This window comes from Schistocerca serialis, chromosome 2, assembly GCF_023864345.2.
Source record: "Schistocerca serialis cubense isolate TAMUIC-IGC-003099 chromosome 2, iqSchSeri2.2, whole genome shotgun sequence".
Lineage (NCBI taxonomy): Eukaryota > Metazoa > Arthropoda > Insecta > Orthoptera > Acrididae > Schistocerca > Schistocerca serialis.
The window spans coordinates 851,327,943-851,350,923 of record NC_064639.1 but is presented as its reverse complement, the minus strand read 5'-3'; the positions used below and the strand labels follow the sequence as shown (position 1 = coordinate 851,350,923).

At 40.2% G+C, this 22,981-nt stretch overlaps 1 protein-coding gene across 1 annotated transcript in view; it reads left to right on the top strand.

Annotated features, from left to right (window-relative positions):
- The window catches only part of LOC126458139 (myotubularin-related protein 9), a 120,723-nt gene that overhangs the window by 90,679 nt on the left and 7,063 nt on the right, over positions 1–22,981 (top strand). Inside the window, exons 8-11 of the mRNA XM_050094988.1 lie at positions 4,051–4,172; positions 4,760–4,866; positions 6,791–7,023; positions 19,929–20,098. Coding sequence (XP_049950945.1) covers positions 4,051–4,172; positions 4,760–4,866; positions 6,791–7,023; positions 19,929–20,098 — 632 coding nt within the window. The remainder of the gene's footprint in view (positions 1–4,050; positions 4,173–4,759; positions 4,867–6,790; positions 7,024–19,928; positions 20,099–22,981) is intronic.

Sequence of the window (22,981 nt, the reverse complement as noted above, 5' to 3'; positions counted from 1 at the left end):
CATCATCTGAGTGAAAAGTATATTTTCAGCACTTCACAAAATGCTTTCACCCCTACTTGCACTCTCGTTGCCGAAGGGCCATTACCCCTCTCCACACATCCAGTAAGCGAGCTCATTTTTACGTGTTTTAGTGTGATGTGGTGGCTGCACTGGCTATTGGGTGATTTAACAAGTCGCCAGCCAATAAGAGTTCACTAGGCAGAAATCGGTGACATTTCCTCGATTATGACTGAGAATATTCTTCGACACTCAATGTTTGAATTTAAAAGGTTGATGACTGATTTCGTTGCTGAATACAGTACATTGGAAATACATGCAAAAAGATGAGACTGAATTATGACTGGCACAAGAAAAGGTGGTGGCTGGGCCCCTTTATCATGTGTTGGCTTGATCCGGAACACTTTGCGTCAACTGTCTTGTTTTTCCATTACCGCTGCAAACTAGTAGTAGTTGTATCATAATTTTGTGGTGAATCTAAATGTTGAAAGTTGTGTTGGCAACACCGATCCTGGGTTATGTCAGCACTTCCTCTCTCACATCTCCCCTCTCCACAACGGCCTAAAATATTTTCTTAACTCTGCCACCAAGCGTGGTGCGAACCACCTGTATTTTGTGCCACGTATAACTCCGTCAGTCACATCAAATATCAATAGGAAGAAAATGGGACAAAGTCAAGCGAATAAGAACTTAGAATTGAGGTTAATCTTACTAGGAAGAAATGTAAAAATGGGGAATTTTTAGCATTGATCTTGTGGGATATTCACATGGGCTACGAATCTATGGTGTAGAATCACAAAAATCGTAAAGTCAGAGAATGTAAAATCGAAGTTCCACTGTAGAAATATTTCCAAATAGAACGAGATGTGGGCAGAAAACGTCAAACAAGTGAGAAATGTTGATTTTATTATTAACCATAGCTTACAAAGTTTGTTCACTATAGTCACTGGAGATGTCAGTATACAGTGCCAGATTTGCACCTGGTGGCCGAAATTGGAACCTTTTTTCCCCCAGTATATATAAATCCATTCCACACTAACACATTAGCATATCGACCAAGTTTCACTGCCACATGGTGATTGTAGCTGACACTTGACCTCTGTTAGTAGCTGCACTTTAATTATAACCACTTGGTATTTCATTGATGATGACTCTGTTTTCAGATTTGGCCTTGATTGTGGTTACGACGTGACAATATGACAGTGACTGAATTTTTGAAAGGATTACATTTTAAAATTCAAACGTTTAGGAAGACAACTCTTTTGAATAAAGTTAAATTTTTAATTACCCAGTTTTCAGAAAAGATAAGATTCTCTGTAGAAAGATGAGAGTGAGGGCTATGCCAGTCATAAAACAAATCACTATTTGCAAGACCACAATTGCATGTATATGTAGTTCTAGTGAATTGTTGATTTACATGTGGCTTTAGTGAATTTTTAATTTTGAGTATTTTGTTAAAGAAAATGTTTCACCATGAACATCTAGACTGTTATCAGAAACTCTACACTGAATAATACAATTTGGATAAGAATTTGGACATTTCATATTTACATAGTATCTGCATTACACAAGGAAGAGGGAGCAGAGAAGAAGAAGAAAAAGTTGTATTTACGTTAGGAGGGGTGTTATACCAAATGGAATCATTTTACATAGCTACATTTAAAGCTTCAGCATCCCTTTTTAATGTATGTGGCATGTCATACAAGTTGTACACTAATTACCTTTTATTCAAGAATTGTACAAAAATTGCAGTTCAATGAGAAAGTACAATATGCATAGTAGGTGAGAGTTTCCTATCACGCAGGAAACATAACCAGCAATTTAACCAGAGAGAAAGTTTATTAACTCTTATTGAAGAATGTTGTAGATGTACATCCACAGAAAGAGAAAGAAATGCTACCATGTTAGTTGTAACTAACTTGATGAAATTAGTAATTAACAGTGGTCCATGGATGCAGACTCTTATTTAGAATTTGTTTCCTTCATTATTATGCTATGATGCTGTTGTATAAGTTAAGTAGCTGTAAATGATGTATACCTTCTCTACATTCTTCTTCACAGTTTCGGTTACTGGTAGGAACCTGAAAAAATTCGCATTTGCAATATATTCAAATATAGTAGCAAATTTTAACTCAAAATGCAAAATGGGAATTTACATAATAATTCAAACAATGGAATGTAACAGTATTATGAAAAGGAAAGTTGCTACTCACCATACAGTGGAGATGCTGCGTCACAGATAGGCACAACAAAAAGACTGTCACAAATAAAGCTTTTGGCCAGTAAGGCCTTTGTCAAGAATAGATGACAGATACACATGTACAGACACTCACGCAAATGCAACCGACATATATGTATGCAGTCTCAGACAACTGAAACCATACTGCCAGTCAGTTTCAGTTGCCTGAGACTGCAGATTTATGTGTGAGTTGCGTTTGTGGGAAAGATAGAGAGAGAGATATCCATTTTTGACGAAGGACTTACTGGCCGAAAGCTTTATTTGTGAGTCTTTATGTTGTGCCTATCTGCGACTCAGCATCTCCGCAACATGGTAACAAGTTTCCTTTACATAATAAATGCTGTTTCATAGCATATTTTTTCCATATGAAATATTTTATTGGAGATAGTTTAAAATAGTTGTTATTTTCTACATATAAATACCAGATAAGTAACTAATTCTTGGTTACTGGGATTGCACAATTTGGAAAGAGAAGATCATTAAAAACGTTGTGGCAGTTTTAGGTGGGGTGTTTTGCACTATGGTTACGTAAGATACTGGTAGAAGTTGGACCTGAACTACCTCGTTTACAACATTGCCATCCTCAGCAAGCAACAGCATGATAGCCATTACCAAGTGCTTTGAGTACTCTGCTTTGCTTTTTGTGTAGCTCATTGTTCCCTTTTTCTTATTTTGAAATGAGTGAAGAGACTAACCCTGGTCTGCCGTGGCATTAGAATATGACTCTCAGGACACCCAAAGGGATAAGGATCAATGTGTCAATTCTGCTACACTGAAACACAAAATACCAGTATAGGTTAGAACACTAGTATAGGCTGGCTGACCAGCAAGAGGGAGGCAGGGCTTGCCCCCCCCCCCCCCCCCCCCCCCACACACACACCACTCCTCCTCACCTATTGGGCGTTAGGTTCTCTTTTGTTTATGCCTGTGGACTTCTGCTACATTGTAGTATCCTCACTATAGTGACCACACCAAGTCTTCATGTAAAGTGCGAATAGAGCTATTTTCAGTTCTACTTTCAGTCAAACCATCTTGTTGGTTCTGTCTGTATTGTCCTCAAGCATGGGTGACACAGCCACAATATGCAAATCCAGGCTTATATGCTACATATGCAAAATCAGGGGGTTGGAAAAGAAAGAGAATGTCGGGAAACATCTCAAATTGGAGGAGCATTCTGTTCACCAGTAAGAAAATGCTGCTGCTTCTCAACGGAGGCTATCATTTCACTCAAAGAGCTTTAATTTTAAGTGATAGAAACTGTTTATTCTCTGTTTCATTATTTTATCTCCAATAATTTTTTTTTTATTTTATTTTTTTTTCCCCCCAGTCAGTTTCATCTTCAGGAACGTGGTGTAGCAAACTTTTACATTTATACATCTAGATGCTTTCTACACCAAAAATAGATGCTAACTCGTCCAAAAATAGATGCTAATTTTGCCAGAGATATGTGCTAATTTAATCCAAAATAGGTAGTATACTTTCAGGTTCCTACAGACTGCATTCCCCTATGTTTTTAACCTTTTATTTCCCAGAATGCTAATTTCGCTAATTTCACCAAAAATAGATGCTAATTTTGTCCAAAATAGGTAGTATACTTTCAGGTTCCTACAGACTGCAATCCCCTATGTTTTTAACCTTTTATTTCCCAGAATGCTAATTCGCTAATTTCACCAAAAATAGATGCTAATTTTGTCCAAAATAGGTTGGACATTTTCAGGTTCCTATAGACTGAAAACCTCTACTTTTTTAACCATATATTTCCCAGAATTTCTAGGTAATTTGTAAATATTCTCTACACATTGTTGTCATTGCAGCATGCAATGATACTTCCACATCCATGGATCGTTGGCTGTCACGTCTGGAGTCGTCTAACTGGATGTCACACATCAAGGATACACTAAATTGTGCCTGTCTAGTTGCACAGTGTCTTGATCAGGTACAGTAACTGCTTATCTATGTAGACTCAAGAAACAGTTTCGTATGTACAGTCAATGGATACTTGTACAATAGATCAGGAACTGAAAGATAATGTGGATTTTATTTTGAAGTTACATCTAAGGAAGCTTTGTTGTGGATGAAGAATTAATTGATATGTTGTGGGCTTGAATAATGCTAGTTTATAAGTATGGTTCAGCAAGAGCAATGTGTTCACAAAGTTTTTACACTTTCAATGCCCTAAGTGCAGAAGCATTGTACCTGTTGTATAGTCTTCCTCTCGCTTCTTCCATTTGCACAGCTTAAGTTATGTGGTTTTCTCACTTTAAATCATTTCAAATCAGCTCTAGATATTTGAAAGTTGTCTGAAGGCCATGACCCCTCAGCGACAGTGTAAACAAACAATATCAGATCTTTTACACTGACATGAATACCTCTGAAGTCAATAATATAAACACTGTCTAAGAAAGTAGGTACCACAATGGGATTATGTTATTAAAATGCTCAACACTTTAAAATATATTTTTTATTCTGAAAATCACTTTAGTTTTTAGTCAGTAACTTATACTCTAATTTTTTCCCTCACAGGAAGGAGCTTCTGTACTTGTTCATGGTTCTGAAGGGATGGATGCAACCTTATTAGTTACTTCATTGGCACAAGTAATTCTTAATCCTGATTGCCGGACAGTGCGAGGGTATGTGTTTAGTACTTTGATTGATGCTACAGTCTCCATTTCATTATTGCAACAGAACACTTCATTTTTGGTACTGAATAAAAATTTGCTAAAAAGTTCTTATTTTTTAATTCAGCATTCAGTTCGATAATTTTTTTAAGCCTGACATGAGTGGACACTGATAACAGAAAACTTTACTTATCAGTGCTAAAATTGGGACTGGCTATTAACAATAGGATATCTTGAGCACATCATATGATACCATTTGTGGAGGAATAGAAGTGTACAGAAACATAATGAGGGGTATTAATAAAACATACAGAAGCCATGGGAAAAGAAATGAAATAAGTGCATCAGGAAAGAACATTAGGCGAAGAAAGGAAAAGCGTGAAATGGACAGATTCATATTTAGGTTAGGCTAGAAGGATTGTGCAATATTATGAGAGTTAATATCACTGGTCACAGTGAATAAAAATGTTGTCAACATTTGATTTGTTCTAAATGAGTGTCAAGGTTTTCAAGTACTTTAATGTAAACATTATTTGTGAAGTATGTCTTAGTAGATTAACAACAATGGTTAATACTATTAACACTCTGCCAGTCTAAATTAAGATGGTATGTCCATGTGAAACAAAAAGAAGAAACCAGGATAGCCAAGAAATGTCTTAAAATCACTCTAACTGGGAAAAGGCATGTTGGTTGCCAAAGGGATCCATGAGGAAGATCTGTACAAGGATAGAAAAAGTTGGAAGAGGCTCATCAAACACTTTGGAAACAGGAGCTGCAACATGGTGGTGGTGGTGATTATTAATCCTACTAAAAAAATGAAATACTAAGTAGTGGATTTGAGTAAGATGTTCATTTGAAGCAACTTTAACTACAAGTAAAGCAGAGCAGATGCCCTTCGTTAACACTTTGAGGACTGGGCAGCTATGTGTTTCAATTTGCTGATATTGTGCTTTTTCATAGTTTCTCCAAATTCTGTATTCTTTTTCAGAATTTCAGTCCTGTTAATGAAAGTATCACTGTATCAAAATCACAATCCATCAGTATCTCCATAACTACATGACAGCTCAGAACTTTTACACACACGCACAAAAGTATGCTTTGTGGTGCTAAATTAAATGATGATAAATTACAGTTTGGAACAACTGCATGGTGTGATGAAAAGTGAAAATCTGTAGTGTTAATAAAAAATCATATAATTTTCATTTAAACACCATCAGTCCCTGCTTCTAGCTTTTATTATTTATTTTTGATTTATAAAACATACACCTCTGGTAGTTCTTACCTGCTATTTTTGCAATTATCTCCCTTGTTTCTACCATATTCTTCAGTAGTGCCACTACCTTTACCTCCCTCTTGGAAAATAGGAGGGGAGACAAGGGTTTAATGTAGCATTGATGATGAGGAGCTATTGTATTCCTGTTTCTCTGCTTGCTGTATACAATGTCTCACCATTTTCCTTCTCCTAACCTTGCATTCCCACACTCTTCAGCTTGGACTACCATCGACTGTAGCTACAATATGGAATTGTAGCTGTATGCAAGTGTCTGTGTCTTTAAACCTTCTGCTCAGAACGAAAAACAAGTGTTGACTTGCAACTCTCCAGTCATCTGAAGTTTATGATGCTGTCTACTAATTAGCACTTCTGCTTTGAGAAGAGTTGTGTGTTTTGTTTCCATTGGGACCTTTCTATTACCATGTGGATCTCTTTCAGTTGATCAGAAATAATTAATTTAAATAATCATAAGTAAAACTAACAATTCTTAGTTTTTTATTTACTGTTGTTGTACTGAAAAACAGATTTGTTCTGTATAAAAGTGAGGTGTGTGTCTTTTCTTCTGTCACTATTGTTGGTGGGGGTAAAGTCATTGCTGCCACCATATCACTAATCTTGTATTGTATTGCCAATTGTGAAATACTGGTTTTCCTTTTATTGCAGGTTAGAAGCACTGATAGAAAGGGAATGGCTGCAAGCTGGTTATCCGTTCACAGTCCGTCACAGCAAATCCTGCTATGCAGCTAACAGTAGCAGTCGCACTAAAGGGCATGCACCAACATTTCTACTGTTCCTAGACTGTGTATGGCAAGTGCATCAGCAATTTCCATGTAGTTTTGAGTTCAGTCCTTACTTTCTCATCATGCTCTTTGAGCACTCATACTCATCACAATTTGGTAAGTATTAATGAAACTTCTTGCTATAGAAAACACTTTTCTTCATCAGACAGCAATCCTATCAACTGAAGATGAGAGTTAAATTAAAATTCATTGGCAACTGGCATTTCCAAGGCAAAAATTATGTAGTTTTATTATCCATATGGAAGTCACATTTTATGTTACTGATCCCTCATAAAAAAAGGTATGCCAAGGCAGAGAAGTAGAAGAGAGCAAACATCGGTAAAATTGATATAGCGACCTACGTAATGACGTGGAAGTAAGAAACATTGCTATATCCTCACACATCACACATACAAACTGATCCATAGCATTACCATACACACATTAATAGTGCAGTCCTATGCCAAGTTGTTCATGGGCTATCTTGAGAAGTCCTTTGTAGTTGCCATTCAGTTGATAAAAATTCACTGATGACATCTCTGTAACCTAGATCCAGTGGAAGGGCACATTATCTTTGTTCATTCAAAATCTTAATACCTTTCTTTTCCATTCATTTCACTTTGTCCACCTTGCTGTAGGTTGTGTTCCACCTCACAGATGTCTCAATACGAAATTCTTTCACATCAAACCTTCTAATCTCTCCCAGCTTTCTAATTACCTATGAAAGCTGTATCTCCAGTAACAAAGAGCTTTTCACCCAGTATGCTGAAGGTATTACTAAGGCCTTCAAAGAGTAAAACTACCGTCCTGCACCATTTCCAGATACTGATGTTCTGTACCTTATCTCCACATGCATATCCAGTGATGTCACACCTACTGACCAACCATCAAGGTGTTTGCAAAGAAATTGGTCATTAGTTTAAATGTTGGCTATGGCTTCATGTTCGCAGACTCTGGGACATATGCAACAGCTGAAACACACTGTGACCGAAATGCAATGTTCATTGTAGCCCAACTGTGGAAGTGGAACTCTACTTGCAATACTGTCGCAGGCACAACAGATATGTAGTAATTGTGCCATTGATGACCACACTGTGCTGTAATTTGTGAAATTCCAGCAGATAGTGTGTGAATGGTGAAGCAAGGAATCATATACAAAGTATGATCCACCATATGGAACAATGTGTGCATGTACATGAAATAAGAGGAGTGCGAAGATCAAATGACTATCTTAGAGGCAGGTGTAGGCAAGGTTGCAATACACTCAGTTGTGACATACATTGTGCTGGATCTATGCAATAGATTATTAACTGTTTGTTTTGGCCTGTACAATAAGTGGCATTTGATGGGGATCATTGGTGAATATCGGTTCTGTAGATAATCCATATTGCTATGACAGTGACTCTCTCACATGTTCTATGGAGCGTCAACATTTTGCTGCAACACTAATGGTGGTGTGATGTACCCAGCAACACTCTAATGGCCCCATAATTGCATCACATGCTGAGATGTGCACACGGTGCCTATGGGCGACATCTAGTGTAAGCACATCACCACCTGGACAGCACATCACGAAGCTGATCCAGTGACCCTGGACTGGACAGCTGTCCGATACCTGCAAGCAGTGCATGCGGCCACTCTTCTTGGCAGGCATATTGAGCTGAAAGAAGCACTATGTTTTTGGAGAGAAGCTGGTTCCTCTATGCAATGCTACATCACTTTGGGTAGGATGCACAGCTGCGAAGACAAAAGCTGTTGAGTGCTTGTCTTGCATATTTCCTTTCAAAATATTAGGAAAATATCCAGAATGAAATTTTCACTCTGCATTGGAGTATGCGCTATTATGCAACTTCCTGGAAGATTAAAACTGTGTGGAAGCTTCACAGAAGATCTCCTGCGAACCCCTAAAGCTCGTGGAAGAAAGGATATTGTGGAGACATGGCTTAGCCACAGTCTAGGGGATGTTTCCAGAATGAAATTTTCACTCTGCAGCAGAGTGTGGACTGATGTAAAACTTTGTGGCACACAGTTTTGTGTGGCGGACCGAGACTCAAACTCTGCATCTTCGCCTTTCTTGGGCAAGTGCTCTACTGACTGAACTATCCAAGCACAACTCACAACCATCCTCACAACTTTACTTTCACCAGTACCTTGTCTCCTACCTTCCACACTTCACAGAAGCTCTCCCGCAAACCTTGCAGAACCAGTACTCCTGGAAGAAAGGATATTGCGGACACATGGCTTAACCACAACTTGGGGGCTGTTGCCAGAATGCACACAATTTTAATCTGGCAGGGAGTTTTGTATCAGTGCACCTCCACTGCAGAGTGAAAATTTCACTCTGGAAACATCCCCCAGACTGTGGCTAAGTCATGTCTCCTTTCTTTCAGGAGTGCTAGTTTTGCAAGGTTCACAGGAGAGCTTCTGTGAAGTTTGGAAGGTAGGAGACAAGGTGCTGGCGGAGTAAAGCTGTGAGGATGGGTCGTGAGTTGTGCTTGAATAACTCAGTCAGTAGAGCACTTTCCCACGAAAGGCAAAGGTTCCGAGTTTGTATCTCGATCCTGCAGACAGTCTTAATTTGCCAGGAAGTTTCGTTAGGAAAATATATTCTCAAGATATGAGAGCCAATGGAGAAAAGCAGTGCCTCAGAGACAGGTGAAAATGAGCACAAGTATCATCTCATACTATGATGATATATAGTGAAGTCATAGGTTTCAAGAAAAACCTAGAATACTGAATGCTAATGAACTCAAGCAGAAATTGTTACTCTGGGATATGTACCAGTCCCAGTTACTGGGCAGAATAAGCAAACTAGAAAAAAAATATTAGCGTCTTGGGAAGCAATGGTGAAAGAAACAACGGCTACTGGTTCAATAGTTGCAGCTCCCCCATCCAAACCAAGGTTGACAAATACCGCCAAAATCAAAATGGCTACCTTAAACTGTGCACATACTTGGTTCATTAAATAAAAAGATGAGCAAGATGAAAGCATAACCAAGGAACACTTTGCAGGCATAATAAATCCCCAAGCAACTCATGTGAAAATTTAAAAGTATTTGCACTGCAAGCAGTGTGGTAATAATAGAAGCAGATCCTAGCAAAGACTCAGAAAATAATAAAGAAAACAAAAATGTTCAAAGTGCTAACATGCAAACATCCAAAATAAGAGGTACCCACTTATTACCATGTATGATGTATTGACTACCACATGCAAAGACTGTACCTTGACAATGAAAGTAAGTTAAAATTCAAGACAGGCCCCATGGGATAAATGTGTGTAGATAATATGGTGGAGGTCACCCTGAGACAGGAAGCTCTTGTTACACTGACTACAGAATCCTGTCAGCCAAGGACCACTTAGTTGTGTGAAGAGTCTAAAATGCTGTGATTATGATCATTTAACAAATTTAGAAAAGCAGAGAAGCAAGCTTGTGCTCTCTGCAATGAAGCCAAATACTGATCCAACACTAAAATGCCACCAAAGTATGACCCTGTATGATTAGAGGTAAGAAATTTTTGTGCCCTGGAAGTGATTGTCCATGTACAAGATGCTGCTGCAAAGAGAAATCACAAAAACTGATTTGCCAATAAAACTACTGCAGTTAGTTTGTAGATCAATGCTCAATTCTCAAAACTATACAGAAGGAAAGAAGAGATAATTGTAAGCATAAATAGAAGAAACCACCTTCAATGCACCTTCGAAATTTGTGATGTGCATTACAGTAGCAAGGAAACTAAACTGTTGTTACCAGGATAAGGAAGCAATTGACGAATTAAATTTCAACGTCCTGTATAGGATGGTCTGTCCAGCCACACATGGAAACAGTGCTGGTGCTGGAGCAAACATTATCACCACTGTGGCAGCCCAGTCGTCTGCAGCTAACAAAATCAACTCTTGGAGAGTCCTTCACCATGCCACTGGAAGCAACCAAAATGTGATTATCATAGTTTTCTTTGACACTGGTTTACAATGAATAAATATTGGACAGGAAAACAACGACCTTTGATGTAATTATTTTAAAGGCTAACTAGGAAAAACTAAGTGCAGGAATTGACTTTTGAATATCAGAAGATGCTGACTGCAGCATAGACTAAATGACACGGGTACTTGCAACTGTGTTACAAAACAGACAAAAAGTAGCCATTCCAATGCAGAAAAGTGCTAGACCAATGTCTTGGAACATAGAGCCTACAAAACTGAAGAAAAACATGCACAACAACTGCTCACAATTTTATCAAAGGGCTCTAACACACAAGGAGAGGGAGTCAAGACTATTCTATAAATCAGTGAAAACCAAATACAAAGCTCTAACAATGGAAACTCCAAGCAGGAATATCAACAATGTAGGATAAGATAGATTGCTACTTATGTTAAAGAAAACATGTTAAGCTGCAGATGGGCACAATTAAAAGGCACTTAGAGCTTTCGGCCACAGCCCACTCCAGCAGCAAAAGAGCAACACACACCATTCATAAACACAAACAAGCACACCTTATGCACACATAACTGCCACCTCCAGCACCCCACTTGGGATGCAAGTAACAATCTGAGGGGGCAGGGAAGGGGAAGGGATAGTAGTGTGGAGGTGAGGAGGGAGACAAACTCTGTCTGACGGGGTATGCAGAGACTAGAATGCCAACAGGCACAGCATCAGGAGGTTGTGGGGCAGGGAGGTGTGTGTGGGAGGAGGGGGGGGGGGGGGAGGAGTAGGAAAAGATGGGCAGGTGTGTTGTCAGAGGGTGGCAAACAGAGAGGGTGGGAGATGAGAATGGGGAGGAGATGATAGGCAGAGGGGGTGAAAACAGTTGGGTGGAAGATTTGGGGACAGTATGTTACCATAGGGTGAGTCTGGGATAATTACGGGAGCAGAGAATGAGTTGTAAGGATAACTCCCATCTGCGCAGTTCAGAGAAGCTGGTAATGGAGGGCAGGATCCAGATGATTCAGGTAGTAAAACAGCCATTGAAATCAAGCATGTTATATTCAGCTGCATGTTGTGCCACAGGGTGGTGTACTTTGCAGTGGTGGCTGTTCATCCTGGTGGACAGCTAGTTGGTAATCATACCACCATAAAAAGCTGTGCACTCATTGCAGCAGAACATTCCCATTCCCTTCTCTTCACTTATCACAACACACACACCTCAGTGTTGATATACCTCAGTGTTCCTTTTCTCCCACATTTCTGTATGTTTTTATTGTATTTGTGCATATTTTTATGTGGTTTCTCGCAGTTTCATGCATTTGTGTGTATTTTTACATATTTGTGTATCTGTGTGTGTTTCTGCATATCTTCATATTTTTGTGCATTTTTTACATGTCTTTCTGCTTATCCAGCTCTTCTCACAACCATTAACACCTATTTTGCCCATTTCCACTTCATTCCCATTTCCTGTACACCGTTCTTGCCAAATTGTACCCCTGCTCCATCTTTCTGCACCAGTTCATAAAAGTATCATTTTCACTGGCTAAAAAGCAGTCCCACATCCTATTTATCAAATGCTGCCTAAACTGTGGAATCCCCCAAACAGCCTAACCGTAAAGATTCCTCTGTCTGGATCCCATCCCTCCTTTCACAATTACCTACTCCTTTTCAGATTCTGTCAATCCCTGGCCTCACAAACCTGGTACTGCAAAAACACATCTCCATGTCACAGGCATCCCAGAACCACTCCTGCTCCCTCTGCAAAATCCTACTACTGTGCAATCTGTACTCTATACATCATATCTCTGAAGCTGAAGTCCTTGCTCTCCAGCACCTGGAGGAGGATTCCAGACACCACCTCCATAAGTTATCCAACCTATTGACATTACTATCCGACCCCTATCCTACCCAAAGCATTCCTCCGTTCATCCCTCATAGCACCTAAACTCTGCCTAGCTGATATTTTCAACTTGCCACATCCCCCAAAACACCCAACCAACTCTTCACCAAATCCAGAGCCAAAACATTCCCGTAACACTGTTATCAACCTTCCCACCAAAACCCTCAGCTCCACAGAAGTTTCAGTCATATCCAAAGGCCTCACCTTTAGCCCTACATCCAAATTTAACCACGCTGAACTTGTCAAAGACCTACTCTCCTTCTCTCAGTCCCAGCAGTGGAAGCACTTCTTTGCTGCCAATCCCTCCAACCAAAACCATCCCAATTCCAACACTGAACCCTGCCTCTTCCAATTCATACCATAATCCTCCTCCCCCCCTGCCCCTCCCCCCCAATCTGATCACCCCCTGGTAACCTTCCAGGAATTCCATACCTCTAACTTAGCCACCATCCTTCCCCAGGTCCCATCCTCAGAATACCAACCTTCCAGTAGAAGAAAGAATAGCCACAACCTCAAAATAAATCCTGACCTAGCCATCCTACATGCAGACTAAGGTTCCACCACTGTTGTTATGAACCACAGTGACTACATGACAGAAGGCCTCCATGAATTATCTGACTCGTCCACCTATAAATTCTGTCAGGGTGATCCCATCCCAAAAGTCCAACACAACCTCCGATTCCTGCTTAAAGCCTTAGGCCCTTCCCAGAACCTCTCTCTCGTGAATGTCCGCACCTCGAGGTCGTGCGGTAGCGTTCTCGCTTCCCGCGCCCGGGTTCCCGGGTTTGATTCCCGGCGGGGTCAGGGATTTTCTCTGCCTCGTGATGACTGGGTGTTGTGTGATGTCCTTAGGTTAGTTAGGTTTAAGTAGTTCTAAGTTCTAGGGGACTGATGACCATAGATGTTAAGTCCCATAGTGCTCAGAGCCATTTGAGCCAATCTCTCCTGAATCCATTTCCCTCATCACTCCTTTGGCATTCCACACACACACACACACACACACACACACACACACACACACACACACACACACCCCTTCTGCATGCTCTCCAAAGTCCTCAAACCCAACAAACCTCGATGCCCCACTGTGGCTGGTCGTTGTGCCCACACCGGAAGAATTGCAGTCCTCATTGACCAACACTTACAATCAATTGCCTGTAATCTAGTCTCCCACATCAAAGACACCAACCACTTCCTTCACTAGCTCTCCACCAACCCCACCCCTTTACCTCATAGATCCCTACTCGTCACTGTTGATGCCACCTCCCTATACACCTACATCCCTCATGCCCATGGTCTTACTGCCATAGAACACTGTCTTTCCTAATGTCTCTCAGACTCCAAACCCATTACCTCATTCACCTTACTAATTTTATTGTAACTGTCAACTACTCCTTTGAAAGGGAAGGTATACAAACAAATCCACAGCACAGCCATGGGCACTGGCATGGCACCCTCCAATGTCTACCTGTTTATGGACGATGTACAGTAAACCTTCCTAGCCTCCCAAAATGACAAAACTCTAGTGTGGTTCAAGTTCCTTTATTCTTTCACAACCTCAATTTCTTCTCTCCCATCCACTTCACCCGATCTTCCTCAACCCAGCATTTCACCATCCTAGATGTTGCCCTCCACCTGTCTGATAGCTCCATCTGCACCTCTGTCCTCATCAAACCCACCAACGAGCAATAGTACTTGCATTTTGACAGCTGTCAGTCTCCTTCACACAAAAAAGTCGCTCTCATACAGCCTGGCCACTTGAGGACGGCATATCTGCAGTGACAAGAACTCTCTTGCTCAGTATGCTGAAGGTCTCACCAAGGCCTTCACAGACAGGCACTATCCCCCAGACCTAATTCGCAAACAGATCTCCAGTGCCATTTCCCCCTCACAGCTCCAGTCCTCCGACCAACCCCAAGAACCAGCCACAAAGGAGTGTCCCCTTTGTCATCCATAACCACCCTGAACTAGAATAACTGAACTATATTCTTTGTCAGGGCTTTGGTTACACATCATCATGCCGTGAAATGAGACACATCCTACCTGAGATACTTCCCACCCCTCCTAAAGTGGTGGTCTGTCACCCACCCAACCTGCACAACATCCTAGTCCATCCCTATGCCTCTCCCAATCCCAACCCCTTGCCACCAGGATCATATCCCTGTGTGACACCCAGGTGTAAAACCTGCCCAATCCATCCACCAAGCACTTCCTGTTCCAGTCCTGTCACAGGTTTGTCCAACCCCATTAGAGGCAAGGCAACCTGTGAAAGTGGCCATGTCATTTACCAGCTCTGTTACAATCATTGCACAGCTTTTTGTATTGGCATGACTACCAACCAGCTTTCTACATCAAACTGTGGCCAACAACAAAGTAGACGACCCTATTGCACAACATGCAGATGAACATAACATGCTTGATTTCAATGGCTGCTTCACTACCTGAGCAGCTGGATCCTCCCCTCCAGCACCAGATTTTCTGAACTGCGCAGATGCAAGTTATCCTTACAACACATTGTCCACTCCCATAATTATCCCGGCTTCAAGGCATTGGGCACAACTAGTAACTGGTGCATGGGGTACTCCTGTAGAATAGTAACAGAGAAGTAAAAATACTAACTGTCTTTTCTACACTCCATATTTAACAAAGTGAGGCTATTTATAAACTGTAAGACCCTAGTGAGTGAAGTCACTTGTTCCAGAAGATAACAGTGAAAATATTAATGACCTTCAAAGAGAGGCCCCATATGAAAGCACAAGTGGTGTTCTACCATTTGCAGAAGAAGAAGTTGCAATTGCTATCAAGCAGCCAAAGAATGGAAAAGCTCCATGTCCTATGATTACATCCATAAAGAAATGTTAAAAACCGTGAAGAACAAAATTGTTCTGTTCTTTACACATTTATCAAATGAATCACCAAGAAGAGTAAAAATTCCTGTGATCTGAAAGTCTACACAAGTTGTAATAATCCAGAAGAGCATGGGTAGAGATATAATGGTGCCTAAGAGCGTAAGACCATTCTGTCTTCTTGGCACAAGAGTGCTTGCTGTGCAGCAGAATACAGTCCCCCACAGTTGCATGGCTTCAAACAGAGCCAATTCAGCTTCAGAAAGGGCAGATCCATAGATTATGCAAATACCTGTGCTCTCAAAATTGTCAACAACTGTAGAAACTAGTATGTTGTAGGCATCGTGCATACATTTGACAACCTGTGGTGGATCACAATGTTTGCCCTCCTGAGACAATTAGAAGCCCCAAAATGTTTGTACCATAACTTCCTACATTACTGCAAAGGGTACATTGTGGAGTGGGGCACAACATCCAGCAATGTAGTGAGCCAGATTACTAAAGATTATCTACAGGGATCTACAGGGCTATTACAAATGATTGAAGCGATTTCATAAATTCACTGTAGCTCCATTCATTGACATATGGTCACGACACACTACAGATACGTAGAAAAACTCATAAAGTTTTGTTCGGCAGAAGCCGCACTTCAGGTTTCTGCCGCCAGAGCGCTCGAGAGCGCAGTGAGACAAAATGGCCACAGGCGGCGAGAAAGCGTATGTCATGCTTGAAATGCACTCACATCAGTCAGTCATAACAGTGCAACGACACTTCAGGACGAAGTTCAACAAAAATCCACCAACTGCTAACTCCATTCGGCGATGGTATGCACAGTTTAAAGCTTCTGGATGCCTCTGTAAGGGGAAATCAAGGGGTCGGCCTGCAGTGAGCGAAGAAACGGTTGAACGCGTGCGGGCAAGTTTCACGCGTAGCCCGCGGAAGTCGACGAATCAAGCAAGCAGGGAGCTAAACGTACCACAGCCGACGGTTTGGAAAATCGTTCGGAAAAGGCTAAAGCAGAAGCCTTACCATTTACAATTGCTACAAGCCCTGACACCCGATGACAAAGTCAAACGCTTTGAATTTTCGGCGCGGCTGCAACAGCTCATGGAAGAGGATGCATTCAGTGCGAAACTTGTTTTCAGTGATGAAGCAACATTTTTTCTCAATGGTGAAGTGAACAGACACAATGTGCGAATCTGGGCGGTAGAGAATCCTCACGCATTCGTGCAGCAAATTCGCAATTCACCAAAAGTTAACGTGGTTTGTGCAATCTCACGGTTTAAAGTTTACGGCCCCTCTTTCTTCTGCGAAAAAAAGTTACAGGACACGTGTATCTGGACATGCTGGAAAATTGGCTCATGCCACAACTGGAGACCGACAGCGCCGACTTCATCTTTCAACAGGATGGTGCTCCACTGCACTTCCATAATGATGTTCGGCATTTCTTAAACAGGAGATTGGAAAACCGATGTATCGGTTGTGGTGGAGATCATGATCAGCAATTCATGTCATAGCCTCCACGCTCTCCCGACTTAACCCAATGCGATTTCTTTCTGTGGGGTTATGTGAAAGATTCAGTGTTTATACCTCCTCTACCAAGAAACGTGCCAGAACTGTGAGCTCGCATCAACGATGCTTTCGAACTCATTGATGGGGACATGCTGCGCCAAGTGTGGGAGGAACTTGATTATCGGCTTGATGTCTGCCAAATCACTAAAGGGGCACATATCGAACATTTTTGAATGCCTAAAAAAACTTTTTGAGTTTTTGTATGTGTGTGCAAAGCATTGTGAAAATATCTCAAATAATAAAGTTATTGTAGAGCTGTGAAATCGCTTCAGTCATTTGTAATAACCCTGTATGTGTGGACCAATTTTTTGGGACCTTAGCCTTGAGCTATTGCTAACAACTCCGAATGAAAATGCTCAATTGTCATGAGTAATAAGCTATGCTGATGACTTATTGGTTGTGGTGGCAGAGGACTCAAGAGCCAGGCTGGAAATAAAAGTGTGACATACTTGCTCAGATGTAGATTGCCTACCTGATGCTCAAAGGCAGCCTCTCTCACTTGCAGAATTCTACTCTGAGAGTCAGGGGAACTCCAGTGTAATAAAGTTAGATAAGTATTTGGGCATTCACATGGATGAGAAGCATAACTTTCACATGCATATATCCCTCAGATATGTTAGAAATCCACAAAACAAGAGTTAAAATTATGGAAAGCAAGTGAATGGCAAAGAGACTGGAACAATATCACAACAGATCACAGGATATATGGCATATTTCCAAACATTAAGGAGGGGTTGCTTATCAACAATGTAAATCCATTTATGGGCAGGAGTCATTGTCTGACAGGCCATGGACCAGACGTTGAATATTTATACAGTATTAAAGAAACATCCAGCAGATGTGATTGCATGTAGCAACTTGGTAAACCAGACTGTATTGTTTTAAAATGTCCAGCCTACAAAGATCTGAGGACTCAAATAACTGTCATTGGTACACTAACTGTAACTGTCAGGGACAAAAGTCAAATGGCATGTGGTCAACAAGGTAGCAAATAAGATATCTGGAAGAGAACTTAGAAAATATGTAGAGTGTAAAAGAAACCTAACTATAAGAGACAATGCAGGAGTGAGTGAGTATCATAAAGGATTCACTGACCACCAGACTTAATTTCTACACAGAGGACAATCGGATGCAGTGGATATGTGACCAACAACATGGCAGCTATGGAAGAACTGGCAGAATGATACAAGACTTATGTGAGTTTCCCAGCAAGAGCAGGCTGACACCCAGTGGGTTTGGGATTGTTTGGGGATGGTATAGGTTTTCTGCAACTTGAGTCCTAGAATTTAGCATACTGTCCCCAGCAATAGAGGACTTATTCTTCCTTGAACATGGTTTTTCCAAGTAGTTAAGATTAGGAACTGCTATGATGATAATGTAGGTGACTAACTAATTTAGTATCATGGTTTATGGGTTTTGGATGTTTTTCTTTTCCATTTAATATTTTGTAAGTTTTGTTCCGTTTATAATTAATTTCACGAATTATTGAAGATGCGTAAATTACAAATCTTGCCAGAGTTAACAACAGTTGTATATACAACTTTCTGTGGCTGTGTGTAAATATGACCTGCTTGGATTCCAGGAGGCAGGCGTCGAAATTGTGAGCAATAAAAAATAAAATACTTTTCAATCCACAAAAACTTCACAGACATGTTTCGAACTCACTGTAGACTCACATTTGGAAAGACCTCCAGCCATACAAATTTAAGTTTTTGTGGCTTTTCTAAATTTTTAAGGCAGATGTTGAGGTGGTTGCCCTGAAAAGGACAGTCTGTTTTTCTTTCCCAATCTGAACTTTTGTTCTGTCTATAATGATATGTCATAATTGACAGTACATTAAACCCCTATCATCCACTCTTTCTTTCAGAATCTAGTTCTACTAGTTGTAGAACACTCAGGATTTTCTGTTACTTTTGAATCCCTTCAAATCTCTGTTTTCTTCATAGCTTTTCATCTGTTTACCCAACTAATGAACCCTTTGTTCCAAAAACTTATTAGTGCTTTTATCTCATAATTAAATATTTTTATATATTAAAAACAAAGATTCTGTGACTTACCAAACGGGAAAGCGCTGGTAGATAGACACAATAAAAAAACACACAAACACACACACAAAATTTCAAGCTTTCGCAACCCACGATTGCTTCATCAGGAAAGAGGGAAGGAGAGGGAAAGACGAAAGGATATGGGTTTTAAGGGAGAGGGTGAGGAGTCATTCCAATCCCGGGAGCAGAAAGACTTACGTTGGGGAAAAGGACAGGTATACACTCGAGTGCGCGCCCACACACACACACACACACACACACACACACACACAAGCAGAAATATGTAAAGGCAGTCCTTTTTTCCCCCTAACGTAAGTCTTTCTGCTCCCGGGATTGGAATGACTCTTCACCCTCTCCCTTAAAACCCATATCCTTTCGTCTTTCCCTCTCCTTCCCTCTTTCCCGATGAAGCAACCGTGGGTTGCGAAAGCTTGAAATTTTGTGTGTGTGTTTGTGTGTTTTTTTATTGTGTCTATCTACCAGTGCTTTCCCGTTTGGTAAGTCACAGAATCTTTGTTTTTAATATATTTTTCCCATGTGGAATGTTTCTTTCTATTTTATTCATATCATTAAATATTTTTATTATATTTATGTTTCATAGTTTTAAATGTTTTAGTACTTTCCACTGCTTATCTATTTCTGCAGCCCAGTTTTAGGAATAAAAGCTTGAGAATATTTTTATATGGTTTAAAACACAACTTACCTCATTTTTAAAAGTTCTGGTTGTGTGTTGCAGGTACATTTGTAGGTAATTGTGAAGCAGAGCGGGTACAGTTGAAACTTGCAGAGCGCACTGTCAGTCTGTGGTCATATGTTAACAGGCCTGATGTTCTGCAGTCAGTGCTTAACCCAATGTATGAACCTAACAGTAGAGTAATTTGGCCCTCAGTTGCACCAGTAAGCTTGGTAAGATATTAAATATGTGAACTGTAGAATATTAGTTTGGGCATTTCATGCTGCTCTGTTTTGATTCTAAACTGGTGGCTGGAAATTGTCAGGCTATGAAAAACATACTTTCTGATTCTATTTCCATTTGTAACAACATACTGGATAATTAGATGCAAATGGCATTAGATTATGTGGCTCCATCACATTTAGCAATGAGCAGTGAGGCACAGCGACTATGGGAAATGGGTTCATGTTTGGTTGAAGTGAGGCTCGGTTATATTGATACTATACTGGAAAGTTCTATGGATACAAACAATGGAAGTAGAAAATGTAACTACACAACATTTAGTTGAGGCATTGATAGGCTTGTAAGCAGAATTTATGTAAAATATGAACTCTGGAACAACTCGAGATAGCCAAGATCATTAGAAAAGAATTTATTTACATGACCAGTTTTAGTAAGACTGTGTTCTGTCTATGGTTCTTCAAATTTACAACACATACAATCTCTGCCGTCTGCACTTTGTATCATTTCATATCACAAAAGTATGTGTAAGGATCGTGACACTCAGTGGATGGCAATATGTCACAATTTAAAAAAATAAAAAATAAAATCTTGTTGGCAACACTGGCGCAGATCGCACACACTTGAATATTAATCTCGTGAAGATAAGTAATTAATTCTATAATAACTGTCAATAAAGTTAATATTACACCACAACAAAGTTAATTAGAGTCTGTTTTATATTATATATTGAAGGTTTCAATTGTATCAAAGTATTTCTCGAAGGGGAGGGGGCGGGGGGGGAGAAAACATCTAAGGGCCAGTTTCTGCATACTTTAGACTTAGGTTTACATCCAAATTTAAGACATTTCTTTAAGTATTAAGTGAAGTATTTAGATTGTTTTCATTACACATATATTTAGTAGTGCCATATCTACTTGGGGAATTAAGTTCTATCTTTTATTTCCTTTCAAAACGCGTAAAGTACCTGTCGTGCAGACATGATCTTAGGCCAAATTTTTTGGGTATACAAGTTTTGATTTTTTAACATTAGTTTAAGTGCATTACATTACTATATTAATAGTATACATATATATCAGTGTTCCACATAACTTTAGTGACTCTTGTGATCTGTAGTTAATAGAATATTACTGTTATTGCCTAGATAAATACTGTAAAAATATTGTAAACAACTATGAGCGAGAAGTGTTTGAGCTGAGCTGCAGTAGGAAAGTCAGTTCTGGGGTTCTGTGCAGCTGTTGTGGCAGGTGGTTACGTTGGGGTAAATGTAGTGGCATGGGAATTGGGAAAGTAAATGGGTCTCTTCCATGGTATTGCAGATTATGTTCAAGGGATAGGAAAATAGCAGAACAGGGAGGGAAGATTAGAGCCCTTCAGGCTGAATTGGATAGTGCTAGGGAGGAACTGATGAGGTTAAGGGGGGAGAAGGGTGAAGACAAGTGGGAAGTGGTAGTAAGGAACAGGGGTCACAGAAAGAGAACGGTATCTGACAGTTTCATCTTTAGCACAAATAATAGATTTGCCTTGCTACCTCAGTCATCTAAGGAAGAGGCTCAAGTAGATGAAAGTGTAGTCAGCACTCAACAGACTTTCACAAGGAAACCAACTGTTGAAAAAAAGTAGAAAGTAGGAGGAAAGTTCTGTTGTTAGGTAGTAGCCATGGAAGAGGTGTGGGCCAGATCTTGCAGGAAAAATTAGGTGACAGGAACGAGGTCACAAGTATTTTCAAGCGCTGTGCATGTCTTAGCCAAGTGATAGAGGATGTAGGATCATTGTGCAAGGATTTTACAAAGCAGGATCATATTGTGGTAGTGGGTGGAGTGGGAAGCAGTATTGATAGGGATCAGGGCTACAATATTGAGTGTGACCTTGTAAAAATAGCATCTGCAATGAACCATACAGATGTTGACTTGGTTCGTGATTTCATGCAGTACGATCGACCCCAATTGAACAGCTCTATAAGGAGGATAAATATGAAGCTACATCAGCTTCTTTGGGCAGCTACTTTGTCAGGCATAGGTTTGGTTCCTGTTGATGGTATTAGTAGGTGGGACTTCACAAAACATGTCTTGCATCTCAGTAGGAAAGGGAAGGGTAAACTGGGTGGGATGATAGCAAAATCTTTAGAGGTGGTGGTGGGGGGCAGTGAAACTCATGGGAGTACTTATTTAGGCTAAGAACAGTGTTCAGTCATCCTACATTGATTGAAATTAGGGGATTAAAAAACAAAGTAGATAGCTCTTGTTTGTTAGGAGATTTAGGAACTGAGGGTGGAATAGATGTACTATGCCTGTCTGAACATCATATAGTCACAGGTATAGAAATGGTAAATGTAGGTGGATATAAGCTTTTAGCACATGTAAGTAGAGACACTATGGAGAGAGGAGGAGTTACCATATATGTTAACATCTGTCATAGTGTGAAAAATTTGGAAACTAAAAAATTTTGCATAGAGCAACATATAGAAGCATGTGCATGTGCATGTGAGCTTAAACTAAATAATGGCACTTTTATAATTGAAGCCATGTATAGGTCTCCATTGGGAAATTTTCAACTATTTTCGAAAAACTTGGATTCTTTGTTGTGCTGTCTGTCAGACAGAGGAAAGCAAATTATTGTTTGTGGGGATTTAATGTAGATTTTCTGAAAGAGTAATGATAGAAAGCTTGGCCTTGAAGTATTACTTGGTTTTCTTTCCCCCTCAATTTGACATCAGTTATTGATTTTCCTACTCGGGAAGTACAGGAAAGCAGCACACTGATAGATAATGTTTTCATAGACCAAGATAGATTTAATCAAATAACAACATTTCCTGTTAAGAATGGTGTCTCTGATCATGATGCACAGCTAGTTACAGTACTTGATATAGCTCCACA